The sequence below is a fragment of the Balaenoptera ricei genome, chromosome 4, assembly GCF_028023285.1.
Source record: "Balaenoptera ricei isolate mBalRic1 chromosome 4, mBalRic1.hap2, whole genome shotgun sequence".
NCBI lineage: Eukaryota > Metazoa > Chordata > Mammalia > Artiodactyla > Balaenopteridae > Balaenoptera > Balaenoptera ricei.
In genome coordinates, this window is record NC_082642.1 from 146,391,710 (window position 1) to 146,409,632 (window position 17,923).

Consider the following 17,923-nt stretch of genomic DNA (forward strand, 5'->3'; position numbering starts at 1 on the left):
ATATTATCCTCAATTTACAGACAGGAGAATCGGGTACAAAGGGTTTAAATAACTTACCAAGGTCTACATAGCTAATAAGCAGTAATGTCAGAATTTGAACCCAGGTTCTAGAACTAAACTTTACTGTAAGTTTTAATTTATATCACAGCATTTTATTATAGTCATAACTCCTGAGAAGACTGGCTGGTATCCCTAATCTCTGAACAATGAACCAAAACCATTATTTTGCTTGGATGATGGTTTGCAAGAAGCATTGAGAAATCTCTTTTTTCAGGCCTCAAATGGTTCTTAAGCTTTTACATGATAATCCTTTCTTCATCTGGGGAATAAAAAGAGTTGATAAACTATCACTGTGAGACCAAAGTTTGGGCTATTCCATTTATCCATAAGGGTAATTAATAGAATTACAAGGAGAAAAAACAATTTTTGCACATGTCCTACTTTTTATGAGACGTGGAGAAAATCAGTGCCTTAGTGCTCCATATTAAAAGCAAAAGTTGTAGTTGGATGCCATTGTTGTCAATGTTCTTGGGTATAAAAGAGGAAATGGCCTCAGGAAATCTGTCCCCAAGTTGTGTCCACAGAACTTGACTGTGAACTGACTACTCTTTGTATCTCTTAAGATGCTGAGGGTGGTCTCAGACAGTGGGGAGGGCAGGAAAAGCCTTTATCATTTAAGATTGAAACAATTGAAAGGACCAAGCAATTCAGCAGCAGAGAGATGAAAAACCAATATAATTAGTATCAAATTATTAATTAGTATTATCCTGAGTAGAAAATCAAAGAGAGTTTGTTAAAAATTCTCTTAAATGAAGTCTCTTGAAGTTCTGAATTATTGGTATACTGATTTATAAAAAGATTCTATTTAAAAATTGTTAGCCAAGGACAAATAAATGGTCCCCTGATATTTGGAGGATCTCCTAAAATATCTTCGACAGTCCATGGACAGTTGATGAAACACTCTGCCTCTCTTTAACTTTGACCTGGTAATTGGTCTACTGGTGAATGACACCCTTTCACCAAATAGGCATTATATCATCCATAGTACTTAAATCTTTAAGACTCAGGGTGCAGATGACCTTGAGGAAGTGTAATGTTTAATAAGCATCATTAACTAAGTGCCCTTGGCCACAAAACTTAAAATTGTTCTTTTCTTCATGGGCATCAGCCAGGATCTTGAGGTGTCCATCTGTAAAGCTTTGTGAATGTATGTGTAATTGAATTTACGATTTAATCCCAGTTCTTTGTGTAAATACAGTCCCTGGTGATCACTGTGGTTGTTCTACATACAAATGACTCAATGAAGGAAAACTGTTTCAGCTTCCCTTGTCTCAGACACGTAGTACCTTGACCCAGCAGTTGCTTAATAAATGTCAATTTATTCCCTCAGCCTTGCCTGAATTCAGATGATGGATAGTGAAACCTCACCTGAGCTATTTAAAAAAAAAACAACTTTTTTTTCATGTTGAAAATCAAATATCCAAATCTGAAATCTAAGGTCTTGTTCTCTGCAAGAATAACAAAGTCTAGAAAAAAAAGAGTCAATGGCTTTGGATGGAAATTTTAGTGAGCAACTTCTGGTCACAATTTTCAAGCAGAGCTTTCACTAAAAACATACCTCGATTGTGACCAAGATACCACATATGAGGGGTTAGTGTATTTTGTTTGTCTATGGATTTTGGTAACTTCCATAGTCCTTTCCTCCTTGCGACTGCCTATTCTTCAGCTGTAAAACAACTTAGAATCATCTTGAAAACAAAGAGACAGGTTCACCATTTGGATGTGCCAAAGGGATATTTTTGGGGTACTGGGGGGACTAAAGCACTTTAGTTACACTGTGTGATGAAAAAATGCTTCTTATTAGAAGTTTCCTTGTGATTGAATGCAGATGGGACCCATGTGAGCAAGGCTTATGCCCCAATAGTAGATCAGAATGTGCTAGGTTAGACCAGGCAAAGGCAGCTTTCCTTATTGATTCAACAGCCTAAGAGAGGATACTGTCTTTGATTAAGAAAGAAAGGGAGGGAAGGAAGCCTCAATGGCAGTAATACATTAATGTAGAGCCAGGTCAAAACTGAGTCCTTGTGACCTTAACTGCTGTCACTCAGTGACAGGGTAGAACTACCCTGAGAGCTAAAAGGCTGGAATGTTTCTTTCCCTTGCAGAATAATCCAGCTTAAAAATGCTGAGTGTGTATCCCTCTGAAGCTTTCTGACAGCTTGCCTCCCTCAAGGGGAAAACTAAATCGGATTTAGTCCTTGTTCTCTTTTTGCAAATAAATTCCTTCTTGTTGCTAGGCTACAAGATAACTTATAAATCAAGGAACATAGGACAGTGTCTCTTCCTCTGTGGATCTCTATGTATCCTACCTGCTATGGTCTGAATGTGTCCCCCCAGATTCATATGTTGAAATCCTGATCCTCAAAAATTATGGTATGAAGAGGTGAGGCACTGGGGAGGTGTTTAAGTCATGAGAATGGAGTCCTTATGAATGGGACTAGTGCCCTTATAAAAGAGGGTCCTGAGAGACCCATGCCCCTTCCACCATGTGAGGACACAGCATAAAATCTGCGACCTAGAAGAGAGCCCTCATTCAACCACGATCTTGACTTCCAGCCTCCAGAACTGTGAGAAATAAATTTCTGTGATTTATAAAGTACCCAGTCTGTGGTGTTTCGTTATAGCAGCCTGAACAAAGATACCTCCTCACCTCCCTCCTTCCCTCCTTCTCTCTTTTCCTCCTCTGATAGAATCCATCTCTCTTAGATTTCAGTAGTGTATTTGTTCATTTATTAAAAACATATTTTCTGAGTGCCTACTATCCCTACTATGTACCTACTATGTGCCAGGTACTGTTTTAGGTTCTGAGGATATAATGACAAACAAAAGAGACCAATTGTCTACCCTCAAGGAGCTTACCTTCTAGAACTCCCTGAAGTTTGTCTGAACCCTAACTCTTCCTTCAGTAGCTTTATAAATTTGTGGCAAGTTATTTAACTGAGCTATACCTCATTTTCTTCATCATACAATGAAGATAATATTAGCTCTTATCTTAGTTGGCCTTTACAAGGATAAAATGAAATAATATATGTAAAGCATTTAGGAACAGAGTGTGCAGTTATGAGCTAGTACAGTTGCAAGATTAGCATAGAATTGTTGCAGGGAAATGCAATATCCAAGCACACCTTAATGTGGTCACTCTAGGGTCCTGCCAGGAAATGTGGGAACCAGCACCCTTTATATTCAAAGGTATGTGAACAGAGACAAATCAAAATGAGATTAAAGGATACTTTGTGAATACACTGATTGTTTGCACAGTGGCGAAGTCAGACCTATGGCTTTTTCAAAGGGTAGCCTCTCCCTCTTTTATATTTATAATGTGCATCTTAGTAGTAGTAGAATCTTCTCTGCCTCTACTCGCCCATTTCCCAATACTTTAAAGCTTTTTGATACTGGTGAAAGAGGTAAATCATTTTAGATATTTTTTCAGACATACTCAGTTCTACTTTGGCAGTGTCTCTCTGTCCTATATGCCTTGCAGGTAATTTTCCTGGTTTCTGACAAGTGTTGTGATGAATTACTAGCTGGGGGTAACGTGTTTCTTTACAGTACTGATTTTAGGAAAATTCAAGCTTTCAGAAAGTTGGAAAGCCATACATTTAATGTCATTTGTCCCGAAAACAACACTTGTCCAAAGAAGAAACAATCACCACACTTTATACCTTCATTAAATCAATGTCATATTTCTTAAAATAAAAAAAAGTTTAAAAATCATCTTTTTTTTAACATAGAGGAAAAGAAAAATCCTAACTTTTTACATTACTCTTTTTTATAAACCTCTGGGTATAGTTTACTCCTAAAACAAGTAAGTTTTTATTTGTTTATTTATTATTATTGTTAATGTTAAACCGCATTTACTGCATAAGTAATACATATTTTGGTGAACTAATACTGTTATACAAAGTTTTCCCTTTTTTTTACCCTTAGTTTTTTGCCTCTAAATTAATACTCTTCACAAGTCAAAGTAGTCCTCTCAAACCTTGGGTGACAACTTCACTTTCAGTAATCCGGATGTGAAACGTTGACAAAGGTGTTTTTAGAGTTTATTTTGGTTACAGTTGCTGTTTTCCTTTTTTTCACATGCACAAGTACCTCTTACAAGAAGGTTCTAGCCTGGCTGTGTCATAAACCAAGTGTGTGATTTTGAGCAAATAATTTAGCTTCTGAAGGTTTTGTTCTCTTCATGAGTAAGGGGAAGGGCTGAACTTCCTGATCTCTAAGGTTTTTTGTCATCTCTAAAGGTCCCTGGATCTATTAAAATCCATTTTTCCCCCATGGGAGATATAGTATCTGAGATTTGATAATAAAAGTACTACAGCTTATTCCGTAAGCAAGGTGGAAATCAGTTTCATTACTCTGGGTAAGTAATTAAAAAGACTTGAACAACAAAATGCACTTGACACTAAAACCATATTGATTCTAACTTAACTCTCCTTTGGTGCCTCGGGAGACACTCCAGGCTATTGGAAGGCTTCAGGCTGCGCTGGGAGCACTGTCCCCATTGGTGCAAATGCAATATTAGACTTGAGTCCCCTGGGATATTTTTGGTTTTAATTTTCCAAATAAATGCCAGTATCAACACATTTACTTGTCATCTGCTCCTGTCTCATCCAGTACAGAGCAGGAAGAACAAAACAAAGATATTCAAGCATTCTGATTGTCATAATTTCAGGTTAAGTAATCTTTACTTTTGTGGCTTCTATACACGAGTGATTAATTAATGGGTATAAAGACAAGAGAAGATATTGAAGATACTGACCTGTGGATCTGAGTGTACTCAATTGGGGATAGAGGGAATGATACCTAGATGGGCACTGAAGAAATTGTTTTATGTGACAGCTGAGGGTACCTAGGTCCCTTGTAATCAGATTTTGTCATTAGACATTTTATTTTATAAAAAAGTTGCCTAACATTTTTTTGTTTTTTTTTGGACAGACTCTTATTTCCACAACCTCCTCCCCTCAGTATGAGATAACCGTTGAGAATATATTGTCAGTTCCTTACCTTGAAGAAGGTCATTGTTGATCCATCTCTGACTGCCCCATATTCTATCTTGGTTTGTTTTGCCAGGTCATCTGCTGAATCAATGGGGGATTCCATTCTCTCTACTGTCAAGAAGGCAGCCAGATTGGCAGTGTAGGATGAAATGATGATTAGCGTGAAAAACCACCATATCCCTCCAACTATTCTGGTTGATAGAGCTTTGGGCATCAACTCTGATCCTGTGATGGTATTGTCAGAGTAAGAGAGTTAAACAGTTAGGAGAAAAGGGAAGACCCGTGATTTGACACTAGTCTAGAGAAATAATGCATTTTTGTGACACAAAACTATAAATCTATCAAGGTTTTACTCTCTTGTGTGTAGGTGAATAGATGCATTTTTTTAGAAAATGAAGCAAAATCTAAATGATCTTTTGTCATTTATCAATGCTGCTGTTTAAAATGTGATTTATTGACATTTGAAGGTATTAAATGGTTTTAACCCTAAGATAGTCTATGTTTAAAATTTATAGATAGTTTAGTTGCTTAGATTTGAGTTTGTTTGCTTGTTTCTGCTGAAAAGTCAATCCCAGACTTCTGGCCTTTTCTTACTGTCTGATATGCATCTTATTGTGTGAAATAAAATGTTCTAGGTTGTACAACTGTGAAAGCTTTGAAATGCTAACTTATTCTTATTTAATCTTAAAGAATGGGAGAGACTTTCAAAAGATTAACATATCATGTCATTTATCACATGTACTTTAATAAAACACTGGAGTTTTACAAATCAGATGAAATTGGATGCAGCCATATTTGACAGTAGATGAATCATTTTTTATTGTTTTATGTTACTTTTGAAGTTAAAATTATTTTTTAAAGTAGATTCTTATTTAACTGAAAATAATATTTTCACTGAAAAGGCACAATTTTGTCCTCAAATAAAGTACTATTTTTAAATTATACTTCAAAGACTGGCTGTTTTGCAGGTGGAAAGGGGCCTTTTCTGGTAAGAACATACATTTTAGATGTTATCAGATGATTCCTGATTATTTGTAAAAAGGTAATATAGAGGCATTTAATGTATTTACCAAAAAAACCTTTCTCTCTTTAAGAAAGGGTACATGTGTGAAGTTTACCTACACAAAAGACAAACATCTGTGAAAACTCTCTAGCTCAAAACTTTTGATCAAACTTATGGAAGGCCATAAATCCAACAGTAGAATCAAAAGGGACAGAAGGGTATTTGCAGCACTTACCCCAATTTTATCAATTCATGGATGGATTTTTGGTTAATCTGCTTGCTTGAAATTCACCATTGGTTCTGTACTTAGCATTTCCTCCATGAAGTCAGAGGAATGATAGAGTTTATGGGACCAGTTAAAAAGTGAAAGGGAAAAACCCTAAGTTAAAAAATCCAAAGTGTGAAGTTCAGCAGGTGAATTACCTGGCTTAAAGGAGTCTTTCACTATTCTGATTGGGTGTTTTGAAGTTTTGTAGTTAATGGCTTAAGATAGAAAGGGAAATTGGAGTTTATGAATCTACAAATACATTAGTTTATGCTCAAGTTTAATCTATAAACAGATACAAATATTGCTCATGAAATCAAAGCCAGCTCATGGTAAGCAGATAAAGGTTGGCAGAGTTTCTTGACTTTGAATTAGATGTGTTCTTCTAAAGCTATTAGGTATCTTTGTGTTTATTTTCTTTTAATGAGGTTAAAAGATTCACTGTGGTTTTTATTTCCTTCTTTTGTTTGTTTGTTTGACTTTCGGTGTGTAATAATACTCATATTTATAACAGTTTTCATTAAATTGCCTCTAAGAATTTAGTAGAATAGTTTGTTGCTCTTGTTTTAATCTTTCAGTTTAATGGGATTTATATGCCTGTGGGTGTGTGTGTGTGTTTAATGCCTAAGTTTGTTTCATATCTTTGTACTTCATTGATCTAGCAGCCTTGTGGCAGTGTGATATTATTTTAGATTTTTCGTTGGCTATCATTAAAATACCATTTATTTCATAAAATAGCCATGGGAAATAGGTAATATAGTTAGTAGATATATTTTCTTAGCTTATAGGTATAGATTTTCTGCTGTAAATTTATCCTTATTTTATTTGGTTGCATTTGTGAAAAGATCATATTTTAATTTATTATTTGTATAATTATGTATTATATGGCAGTAAAACTGGACAGACGGATAACCAACTGTTGACATGTAATGATAAATTCACATCTATCACACTTTAAACTAATACATATTTATACTTTTGGATGAAGTGGTCTTGGAAATTAAAAATAATTTGTAGAAACCTACTCAGGTTACATTTCAAACCCTTGGTAGATGGTGTGAATTATATTTCTCAACATTTCATCTTTTTAAAAAATTTCACACAATTTTGTGACTTTCATGACTCTCAACATTAATTTACATACTTAGAAATGACTTCGCTCAAGTAGAGATGATTTTTCTAAGTTCAGAACTCTAGAGTATGAAGTTATGAAAGTAATAAAAGTAGAATAAAACATCATTAGAAAATATTTGGGATGAGAGACAATACTTGCTGAAGTCTCTTTACTGCCTTTTATGGCAGACATGACAGCCAATCCTGATCCAGACTTTGCTCACGCTCTGTAGAAAAGAGAAAGCCTGATCATCACATTAAAAAAGAAATTAAACAAAATGATTTCCAATTTAGTACAGTGATAAGCTTCTGCTAACAAGAGCACAACGGTCAATACATAAGTTAGCTACCTGGTCCAATGCCACATGCTAAGGACAAATGCACTAACAGTCACCAGTACCGCACATTTTTACATTGCAATATTTGTTTCACCTGACAAATATTTTAAACTTCTTGAAAAACAAGCAGAGTCTGGTTGGGGTTGACTGTCACGTACCCAAGGTAGTGGTAACTAGCAGACACTGCATCCCACGGTTTGCTGTGGATGATGGGAAACTCCAAACAGGTAGAATATAAAAGAGAAATTTTAGGAGTGGGTACATTCATATGACAGAAGGCAGTCACGGTCATATGTACATGCACAGAATTGCTGTGTGCTCTATGAAACCCAAGTCTATATTTTTCTATTCTAATGGCACAGGAAGGCAAGCTATAGGGAAGGAGGGGAGTCTCTTTCACTCTTTGAAAGTAATTGTTCACAAGATAAATTCCTTAAAAACTAAATGCAGTGGTAAAGCAATATATGTCATCTAATGAGTTTTCCTGCAGGATTTATAGTTCTGTGCTATGCTCTAAACTCATGCAAGTGATTTCTAATAAATCAGGTGCTGTGTCTACACCTATTTGGCAGTGCCTGAATAAACTACACTTAATCGCATGATGAGAGGTTTTACTCACTTTCCTCAATTATTTTGTATTTCCACACTAGAAACCCTTGCTCTCTCTCCCTGGAATTTTTAGAGACAGACTATATACATTTCGAGTAGATGATAACAACTCCCTCATGAAAAGCCTTAGGGTTCACACCTAAGTAACAAAAATCTTTAATATATATCCTAGTTGAAATTTCCTTTGCCAATTTATTTTGCAACTTGTTGTCAAATGAGCAGATATTCCAAACACAACAGCATCTGTGACTTATGATTTTCTTAAATTAATGCATTTATCTTGAGAAGGGTTTTCTAGACCATACGTCTGGAATCAAAGCTGAGGAAAATCCACAAAAGAGTTGGATTTCTTCCAAAGGTGAAAACAACTCACTCCTCCCTCCCCACCAAAATCAAAATCTTCCAAATCATAGAAAATGTATAAAATATATTACATTTCTATGGTTTGAATTTCATTTCCCCCAACTTCTCCAGTTTACGTTGCTATGGTTACCAACTGACGGAGATCGTAAAAAGTTACTGGGAAGCTAAGATGAATCCCAGTAGGGTCTGTCAGAGTGGTAATTAGGTGACAGTTTTAGGTACTGTGAGCTATTGGAAGAATGTAAGTCAACCTAATTTTCAAAGGATTCAAACTTTAATCCTTTTCAACCTCTAACTTGTGAAGTTAGGAAAAGACTGATATCTCCACCTATGCCAATTTGTAAACAGTTTCTAAGGTAATTTATCCCTTCCTTCTCTCTAGGAAAATTTGCGTTCATTGCTTGATAGTAAGTCTTATTTTAGATATATAGCAAAGGAATTTCATTTCTGTCATATTTTTGTCTTTTTTATTTTTAGAACTGTCTAGGAAGTCGGGTTCTATCTTTCTGATTCCTGAGATAGTTTTTGGCCTACCCTCTATCTTCTTGGTGGAATTTACCAGCATGAAAGCCTGTCAGCAGACTGTGGGATGTGTGTGACAAAGATGTGCAACCTTGTACCTTGTTGCATGAGAGCTCCAACTCCAAACCAGAAACTATTTAGTAAAGTAAAATTGTTTTCCACCACGTCTGAGTCAGGATTGCATGGGTGAGGGTTATACCACTCGTAGGGTGTAAACCTGTGGTAGTTAACAGAAACAGTCTGTAAACATGAGATAAATATATGTGGCACCAGTGAAAACCCGCTGAACAATGCAGAACACCCAACAGCTAATGATGGACGCATCAAACCAAACAGTAGGCCATATTCATAAACTTACAGCTTTGGTGGGCAAAGTGCAAAGGAGACTTTAGGCACTATATTTACCAGACTTCTGAGTTCTAGGCAAAGCCCATTGGTTGTCTGGAACTGTACTCCTCAGATCTATGTCTACTAAACTGTTCTGAGTTTTCACTCATTTCCATTTTACTGAACAACTAGATGGACTGTTAAAGAGAGGGTCACTCATCCTGAGTATTTACCCTACAAAGTAGCAATGACAGTGACACACACACTGTTGCATACCAGCTACAGTATCAAGATTCTGTGTTGCTAGGTGCTGTGGAAGGCACAAAAAAGAGGGGTGACTGGACTTCAAGGGGTATCTATGGATAGAAGTTTAAAGGAGTCTATGTAGTCTAGTGATTTCATAACGCATCAAAGGAGCTGCAAGCTTGAAACAATTAATAAACAAAAAGAAGGTCTGGATTGGGATGTATTAATGTTTTTATGATTGTATATGGAAATAAAAATCACAATCCTTAAATGAAGTGATAAAGTTCAAACTTAGAAGTATCCTGGCCCAGGCACAGGGGTTCATTAGTGTTAAGGACACAGCATGTCTCGATGGAGTGTTTTAGGTTCAGACACTCCTCTAGATTCATTTTGAATTGTTTCTAGAACTATGAATTGTGGTCATCTGATCACCAACCCTCGTTAGTTAGGAAGTCAACCTTGAATAAGTAACTTAAGCTCACTGGCTTCAGTTTCCTTATTTTTAAAGAAGAGGGAATCCAGATATCTCTAGGGTGTGTTAAAATAAAAATTTGAGAAACTGAAGAGTTTTGGTTCTTCCTCTGTTTTCTAAACATCTGTCTGACCTCTACAGCCCAAGGAGTTCCCTGCTCTGTGGTTATTTTTTAGGACTATCTTTCCAAGGGGCACTTATTTTTCCAAAAAGACATTAGCAGGTGCTCTGCAAAGTGATCTGGAAATGATTAAATGCAGTAGTCCTTAGCATTGGAAGCTTTGCCATTTGCCATTGGGTCTTTTAATGCAAGCAGGAGTAATGGTAAAACACCATAAAGCCGATGAGAACATATGGAATGCTCTCCAGCCATAAGGTTTCAGCAGTAAACAATAGCAGGTTGCTGACACTTGGGGAGAGTTGGTATTAAAGTGAATACATCATCTAAAGTGAAAAGCAGGGCACACTGTGAATCATGCACAAGGAACTGGGCAGACAGTTCCTCTTAATGAAAAACCATTCTCTAAACCCCCAGACACCTTCTGAAAAGTATACAGCATCTCCTCATCAAGTCTTAGGGAGACTGGGATAACAGCCTCGTAGTTTATCCCCCAGTAATGGCATCTGAATCATTACTTCTCCACAGCTGCAGGGCACATAGTGCAGGTTCCTGTGAAGCTTATGAATATAGCTTTAATTGACAATGTCATGCCAATACATTTTAATTACTGTTTCAACAATATAATTAAGTTTTGAATTTATACTCTCTTATAACCATAGGAGTTTGCTGAGCTGAAGAACTGAATACCAATATTAATGAACCTACTAATTGAAGCAGTACACAGAGTAAAGACGCCGTTACTTAAACAATATCATTGTCACTTGTACAATAATTTAAAAATATTAAGTGTAATAAATTAGGCAGATTATGCATTCAAAAGAAGGAGTTTTTCTAAACAGATCATAAAACCTGGCAACCACCAGCCCCCTGATATTCTGGCATTTCTCCCCTGTATATGCTCTGATGAATGAGATCACCACTTTTCTCTTTGGAATATCGCATCTAACTTGGTCTTTTTTCAGTATTTCATACTTTGCAGTTCTAAGTGAACAATTAATCTAATTTTCTATGGCAAAAAAGAAAACTGTCTAAACAGCAATGTGATTCTGCCTGCTCTGCAGAGATATTTTAGATTCTTTCTCTCTGGGATTCTGAGTGACTTGGGGAGTGTGTGGACTGAGGAATATTAAATAGTGATTTGATGCTGTGTTGTAAGACACTGACTTTTCATAATGCAATAGACCTACCTGTTGCCTACTGGATGTAGATAGTTCAGCTTGAAATTCCTAACGCCTGCTTAAAGATAGCTAGTGTGACAGTAATGTCAGCACCAGGAAGTCTGGGAGAAAGATTAATACATGACCCACACCAATGATATTCTGAAGCTGCTATCTTCAACTGATACTGATTTTTAGTGAAATGACAGAGAAAGGGACAAATGTGCTTAGAATTTATGTTCAAATTTGCACATAGAAGAGTAGCATTATATTGAAATACAGAGGTTCATTTTGGTTTTATGTTTATATATGCCAGGCTTTTACTTGAATGGAAGATATAAAATGCTGGTCATACTGAAGATTTCTAATTAAGAGATTCTTTTTATGGCTGAGAATAGATATTGGGCTGTATCAAGAAGAGGAAGATCTATTCATCTTTTAATGGAGGAAGCTCTATTCGATCTTGTAGCATAACTGTTGGTTTTGTATTATAACTGTAGAGTTACAGTCAAAGGTTTTCTTGATTTTTCTTTGCCAGAAGCCAACTTAAAAAAATGTTCATTTTAATAAGATGAGCATAAATTATAAGATGTAATCAGACATTATATCTGGATATTTGGTCTATCTAAATTGTGTGTTCATGATGGTTGTAATTCCTTGGGATTAAATACTTTATAAAAAGTAATTTAAAAAATGTCAACCACAAAGCAAAAACACTGACATGCACATTTGTAACAAGTCATAGTAGCTAAAAAAATTATATGGCTTTCCTTAGTTTGTCTAACTTTATAAATTCAATTCACTTCAGCAAATGGTTTGTAAGTCTCTGTCTAGTGAGAGCATTAGCCTAAATGCAGTGATGGGCTTTATTTTTCCCCTTTAAAAAGACAAGAAAGGGTATATTTCGAAAAGCAAATTCAAAAGCCTCTCTAGAGCTAAAGATGATTAGTTTAGCTGTTTTTCATTTCTATTTCACTAACTTTGAATGCAAACCACTAAGGTGGTAACAGAAAGTCATTTTACTTATTAGCTTATTGATGCAGAGTGACCAAGTTCAAGCTATGATGGTGGGAAGTAAAAGTGAATTGGCACATTTATTCAATCAGGATTTTGTCTTTGGGGATCACCTCCAAAATATATTTAGTGGCTTTATGACGTAGAGGCAGGAATGGATTCAAAGGTGTGGAGAAGCTGAATGTAGCTGAGAGTACAATCCCCATGATAGTGCACTTGTGCACTGCAGGGAGTTATTTTTTATATTTTTATATTTTCTATGTTTTACCACCATGCTGTTTGCAAGTTTGCATTTGATGCATGACACCTCCACTTCCCCAAGACCCAGAGTGAGAGGAAAGACAGTGAGAAGGGAGTGACAAGGAGAATAAGCTAAATAAAGAAGAGCTGGTTTATAAATGATACTTGGTGAGTAGGAATGTTGAGTGGAGAGTATTGACTAAGGGAGAAAGGAGGCTGCTTTCTTAACTGAAACAAAATGAAGTTCGAAAATGTAGGGCTCTGGTTCATCAGGAGCTTATAGAGGAACAGACAAAATGAGGAGGGGAAAACTACTGAATGCTACATTATTTTGGCGTATTCTAGTGGTAAAAATAAGGTCATTTAAAGGCACACTTGGTGTCAAATGTAAAAGAGTACTTTCAACCTGTATGCTTGTGAGAATTTCTGGTTGCTGTTGACATGTTTTTTTTCTTTCACTGATTTTGGTCAAGTCAGTGTGATAAATAATGTAATTACTTGCTCATCAACATTGTCTTGCCTATTCTACTCATTAGCATCACTGCTTAGACAAAGCAGTGAGCTGGGGAATATGGAAACTCACTTCTCTGTTGTCCTCTGCTGCTTGGATTGCTCTACTAGCCCTAGAATCACCCAGCAGGTGTGGGCCCCGAATAGAGGAATGGAACAACAAGCCAACACAAGATTTCTAATTTATTGTTAGAGAGTACATCCCTTTGGGTGGTCATTTATTCAATGGCCATTCTAGGGCAGTATTCATTTCACTTACGAGACAGTAATGAAAAATGCCCCTCCAAAGGTGAGTGATTCATCTTTGAAAATTTGATACTCAAAGCACTATCATCTTTAATTATTTAAAGCATGGCTCTTCAAACTTGATGCTATTGACATTTTGGAGTAATTCTTTGTTGTAGGGGGAGGACTGTCCTGCACACTGTAAGATGTTTAGCTACATCCCTGGACTCTACCTACTATATACCAGTAGCATCCTCCACCCCCAGTTGTAACAATCAAAAACTATTTCCAGACATTGCCAAATGTTCCCTGGAGGATAAAATCTCTCCTAGTTGAGAACCACTGATTGAGTATTAATGTATCAAAGGATAGTATCACTCTACATACTGACAATATACTATTTTCTGAGGTAAGACACATGGAAAGAAAGCTTTGGTCATTATTTAAAAGTAATTTAATATCTGGACAAAATTTGGAAAACAGTCTAGGATTTGGTAATGGTACACTTTATGAAGTGTAGAGAACTTCGAAACATTCATTTCATATTGAACATATGTGACTCACCCACACATGAGAGCACACATTTATTCGCTTTTACTATGTCTGCTTTATGGATCTGTAAGACCTTTCCAAACTAGGTTATTTTCCCCAGCTTTCTTTATAATTATGCCAGGGAAAGAGTTACCTGGCATTAATCAAAACCATACAGTGAACAATGACAAAGAACTAGCATGAAGAAAGATTTCTCTTAGAAATTCCTGGAGGGAAAACAAAAATTGATTAGAGAAAAAGTTCACTGAGTTTTGTTGAAAGATGAAAAAGATTGAAAATGAGTAGAGGACATAACAGAGCAATTATTTTTTTTACAGGGTTTGTCTAGGGATATCAACTCTCTATGCCAACAGAAAGATAATGCAGCTGTGTTTCCAATTCAGTATCAAAGATATTTAGAAAACATGATCTACTGAATGGTATAACAATCCTTTGAAAAACTGTGTAGAGCAGAATGGTTAAATGTAGGGTTATCTCAGAAAATAAAATCTAAACTGAATCATCAGGGTAGCATAAAGATTTCATGCCTCCAGACTGGATATATAACTACTCTTTCTTTTTATTGTTATTTCCATAATTCTCTTGTTAACTGTCTAATGTTTTTAAAAATAAATTTTATAAAATTTTCAAAGTATTTATTTTTATTCCTGAGGATTTCAAAATCTTGTTTAATCCAGTGCTTCTTATTTGCTACAACAATTCCTAGCTAACTTTTTTCTATTTTGCTTAATATTTGCGAATATTCCAGGGATCAAGAATCTGGACACAATTTTTCTCTTTCCTGTTGAAACATTTTAGATTTATTAGCTGAGCTATTGCTTTTGTGGCAATATAATTCAGGGAAAAATGGGTAAATAACCATTTTACATTGCTTTAAGTACTGATAAAATTAAATTAATATAATATATAAAATTGTCTTCCTATTATCTTTTAAAATTACCTTTATGAATAATTAGAAGATATTCATTTATAGAGTGGCTTTTATGAGGGAGAACTTGACAGAATAGAACACCAGGCAAAACTAAAAGAATACTTTGAAGTTCTTGATCTTTGTCTACCTCTAGAGCATACAGGTCAACCTGAGACTGACATAGATCTGTTGTAAGTTTAGTAGTTCTCTAACTTACCTTGCGATCACAAAGAGTACACAACTGACTCCTAAACAGGCTAAGAGCACATACATCCAAATGTCAGGAGATAGAGGGTTGAGGAAGGAGAAGACCCCTGGATTGGTGCCATTGGGCTTGCGGTAGAGAATGCTGATGCCCAGGGTCATGAAGGGTTTGGAGAAGTCTATGACTTTTTCCCGCACGTAAGTGATGGTAAGAGGAGCCACCGCCAGATCAGCCCTCTGCAAAAGCAAGTTTGAACTTGTCACCTTAGTTGTCTACCTTCCTGGTGAATGTCTAGACTTTTCCTGGTTCTCCTGATTCCTATTCTCAACTCCAAATGCTTCTCACACAAAAGCTTCTGTGCTGATTGACTCTAATATAAAAACAGTTGATTTACACAGTTATGTTTACAAAATAGTATTCATTAGCAAAGAGAAACCAGACAGTGTGAAACACACACACACACGACATATATATATATATATATATATATATATATATATATGTGTGTATATATATATATTTATATATTTATATATTTATATATATGTGTATATATATATATTTATATATTTATATATTTATATATATATATATTTATATACACATACATATTCTGGAACTAAATGGGGGAAAAAAACTGCAGAAGAATGTCTTTAAAAAAGGGCATGTGAGAAAAGTAAGAAATGAACAACTAGATCATAAAAGTAGTCGATGAGATTTTGCTCTGAGCTGCAAACTTCAGAACTCTTTATCTAATCTAAGAATCATTCAAGTTTATTCTTCGGTATGAAGGATGGGCCCATAAATTTTTATCCTCAATTTTTCCTTACTTGCCCTTCTAAGTGGGGAAACTACATTGGTAGGTTGTTTTCTCCCATTTTTCAAGCTATTTTTATGATTCAAAAAATAAATAAATAAAACGTCTTCTGACTCGACTCAACCATTTTTTCTCTTTTCTTTTACTTCTTCTCATTATGCATTTTTTTTTTTTTTTTACATTTAAGACCCCTATGTAGGAGATATAGTTTTGCTTACATGATCTATAAGTTCTTTGACCATTCCATTCCACTCTCCTTTGTCATTCTGAGCTCCATATTTGCCATCAGGGACAAGTTTAACATCATAAATGAAACCCAGGATGTTTGACAATTCCTTCAATAGATCCAGGCAATATCCTTCAAATCTGTCATTTCCATACAGCGGCTTATCAGATTTCCTGTACATCACATAGGGTTCTTCCTATATGAAACAAATCACATATGAAACCCTGTTATAATGAAAGGCAGAATTTACTTACACAAGCTCTATCAACAGCCAGAAGATATAAAATATTTGAAGATTATTTTTAAGACTTGAGAATACTAAAGAAAGTCACTTCCCCTTCTGCCTTTGCTAAACTCATCTTTTGTACATCCTCTACAAATATAGAACACTCCATATATTATTTCTCTCCCTCCTCTCTCTTTGATTGAGAGTTTTTCCCCTCCACTGCTGAAGGCAGAGCTGTGAGTGAATGGTGTCATAGAGACAATCATTTGTGAACTTTAGGTCTGGCAGAGAAGGCAGGGGACGATCTGATGTCTGGATATCTGGCATCCAGCTGTGCCCACACCCAAGCTTCTAGTGCTAGACCCACCCTCTCTCCTGGCTTTTATCTATGAGCTTCACCTACTTACAAAAGGGAAATCTAAATCAGCAAATATATTCTCTTGTTCTTCAAACTTCCTGTCTACTAAATACTCTGAATATTTTAATTTTTTCATTTCTCAGCTAAATTGCATCTCAATTTCACTATTCCCTTATTACTTACATATTTTTTCTTGGTTTCATTCAGGATATCTTATTCAAAGGCCATTTCAATGTCTTCTTTTATCATTGGTTTCACTTTCTTATTTGAATGCATCTTAGAGCTCACATCTGGTAAATTCTTTGTTTATATGCTTACGTGATAAATCCCCTATCCTATGAATAATGGACATTTCCTTAAGACTGTGTATCTATAATCTTATTAATTCTCATTTGACTAAATAAAAATGTATTTTATTTTATAAAATCATAATAGTTACTACATTACGGATCTGTCCTTTATGCTTAGGCTTATCCTCAAACAAACTGTTAGTAGAATACTCTGTATTTCCATGAGAAGGTTGCAGAGAAAGTAGACACCAGAAAAACAAAACGGTTTTCATTTTGGATGAATAACTCTCCGAAGCTAACTGTTTCAGAAGTAAATTGGCCTGACATTATGGACCAAATCAAAACAGGAAGGTCCAAAAGTGAAGATTTTAGAGGTGGCCACTCCCTTTATTTCTTGGATTATGATAGAGCAAAGAGGGAGAACGAACAACTTGTGAGTGCACAGTTGCTAGATGGGGGCATGACAGGGGTTCCAACACAGAGTAGGAGGTACTTTTACCTGGGCTTTTGAAGAGCAGTTAACAAAGGGGCTATTTACAAAGGAATGAGCAAGACAAAGGGAAGCAACAGGGATGGTGGTGAGAATTGCAGTGGGATATAGACACCCAGGGACCAGCATAATTAGGAAGCTAGGGCTGAGGCAGAGAGGGAGGAAAGAGTGTTCCAGGAGTCCAGTGCAGTTAGTGTATGGAAGCAGGATCATTGACAGGATAGAAGCTATGGCTGTGAAAGACAGAGGTTCTGACAATACTGTTGG

At 35.9% G+C, this 17,923-nt stretch overlaps 1 protein-coding gene across 9 annotated transcripts in view; it reads right to left on the minus strand.

The window, feature by feature from the left end:
- Positions 1–17,923, minus strand: part of GRIK1 (glutamate ionotropic receptor kainate type subunit 1) — a 421,293-nt gene that overhangs the window by 30,576 nt on the left and 372,794 nt on the right. For 8 of the 9 annotated variants that reach the window (XM_059922251.1, XM_059922247.1, XM_059922243.1 and 5 more), the window contains 4 exons: positions 16,285–16,488; positions 15,262–15,485; positions 9,369–9,487; positions 5,065–5,282 (listed from right to left, as the gene is read on the minus strand). In XM_059922251.1, coding sequence (XP_059778234.1) covers positions 5,065–5,282; positions 9,369–9,487; positions 15,262–15,485; positions 16,285–16,488 — 765 coding nt within the window. The remainder of the gene's footprint in view (positions 1–5,064; positions 5,283–9,368; positions 9,488–15,261; positions 15,486–16,284; positions 16,489–17,923) is intronic. The other variant, XM_059922250.1, reaches the window with a different exon arrangement.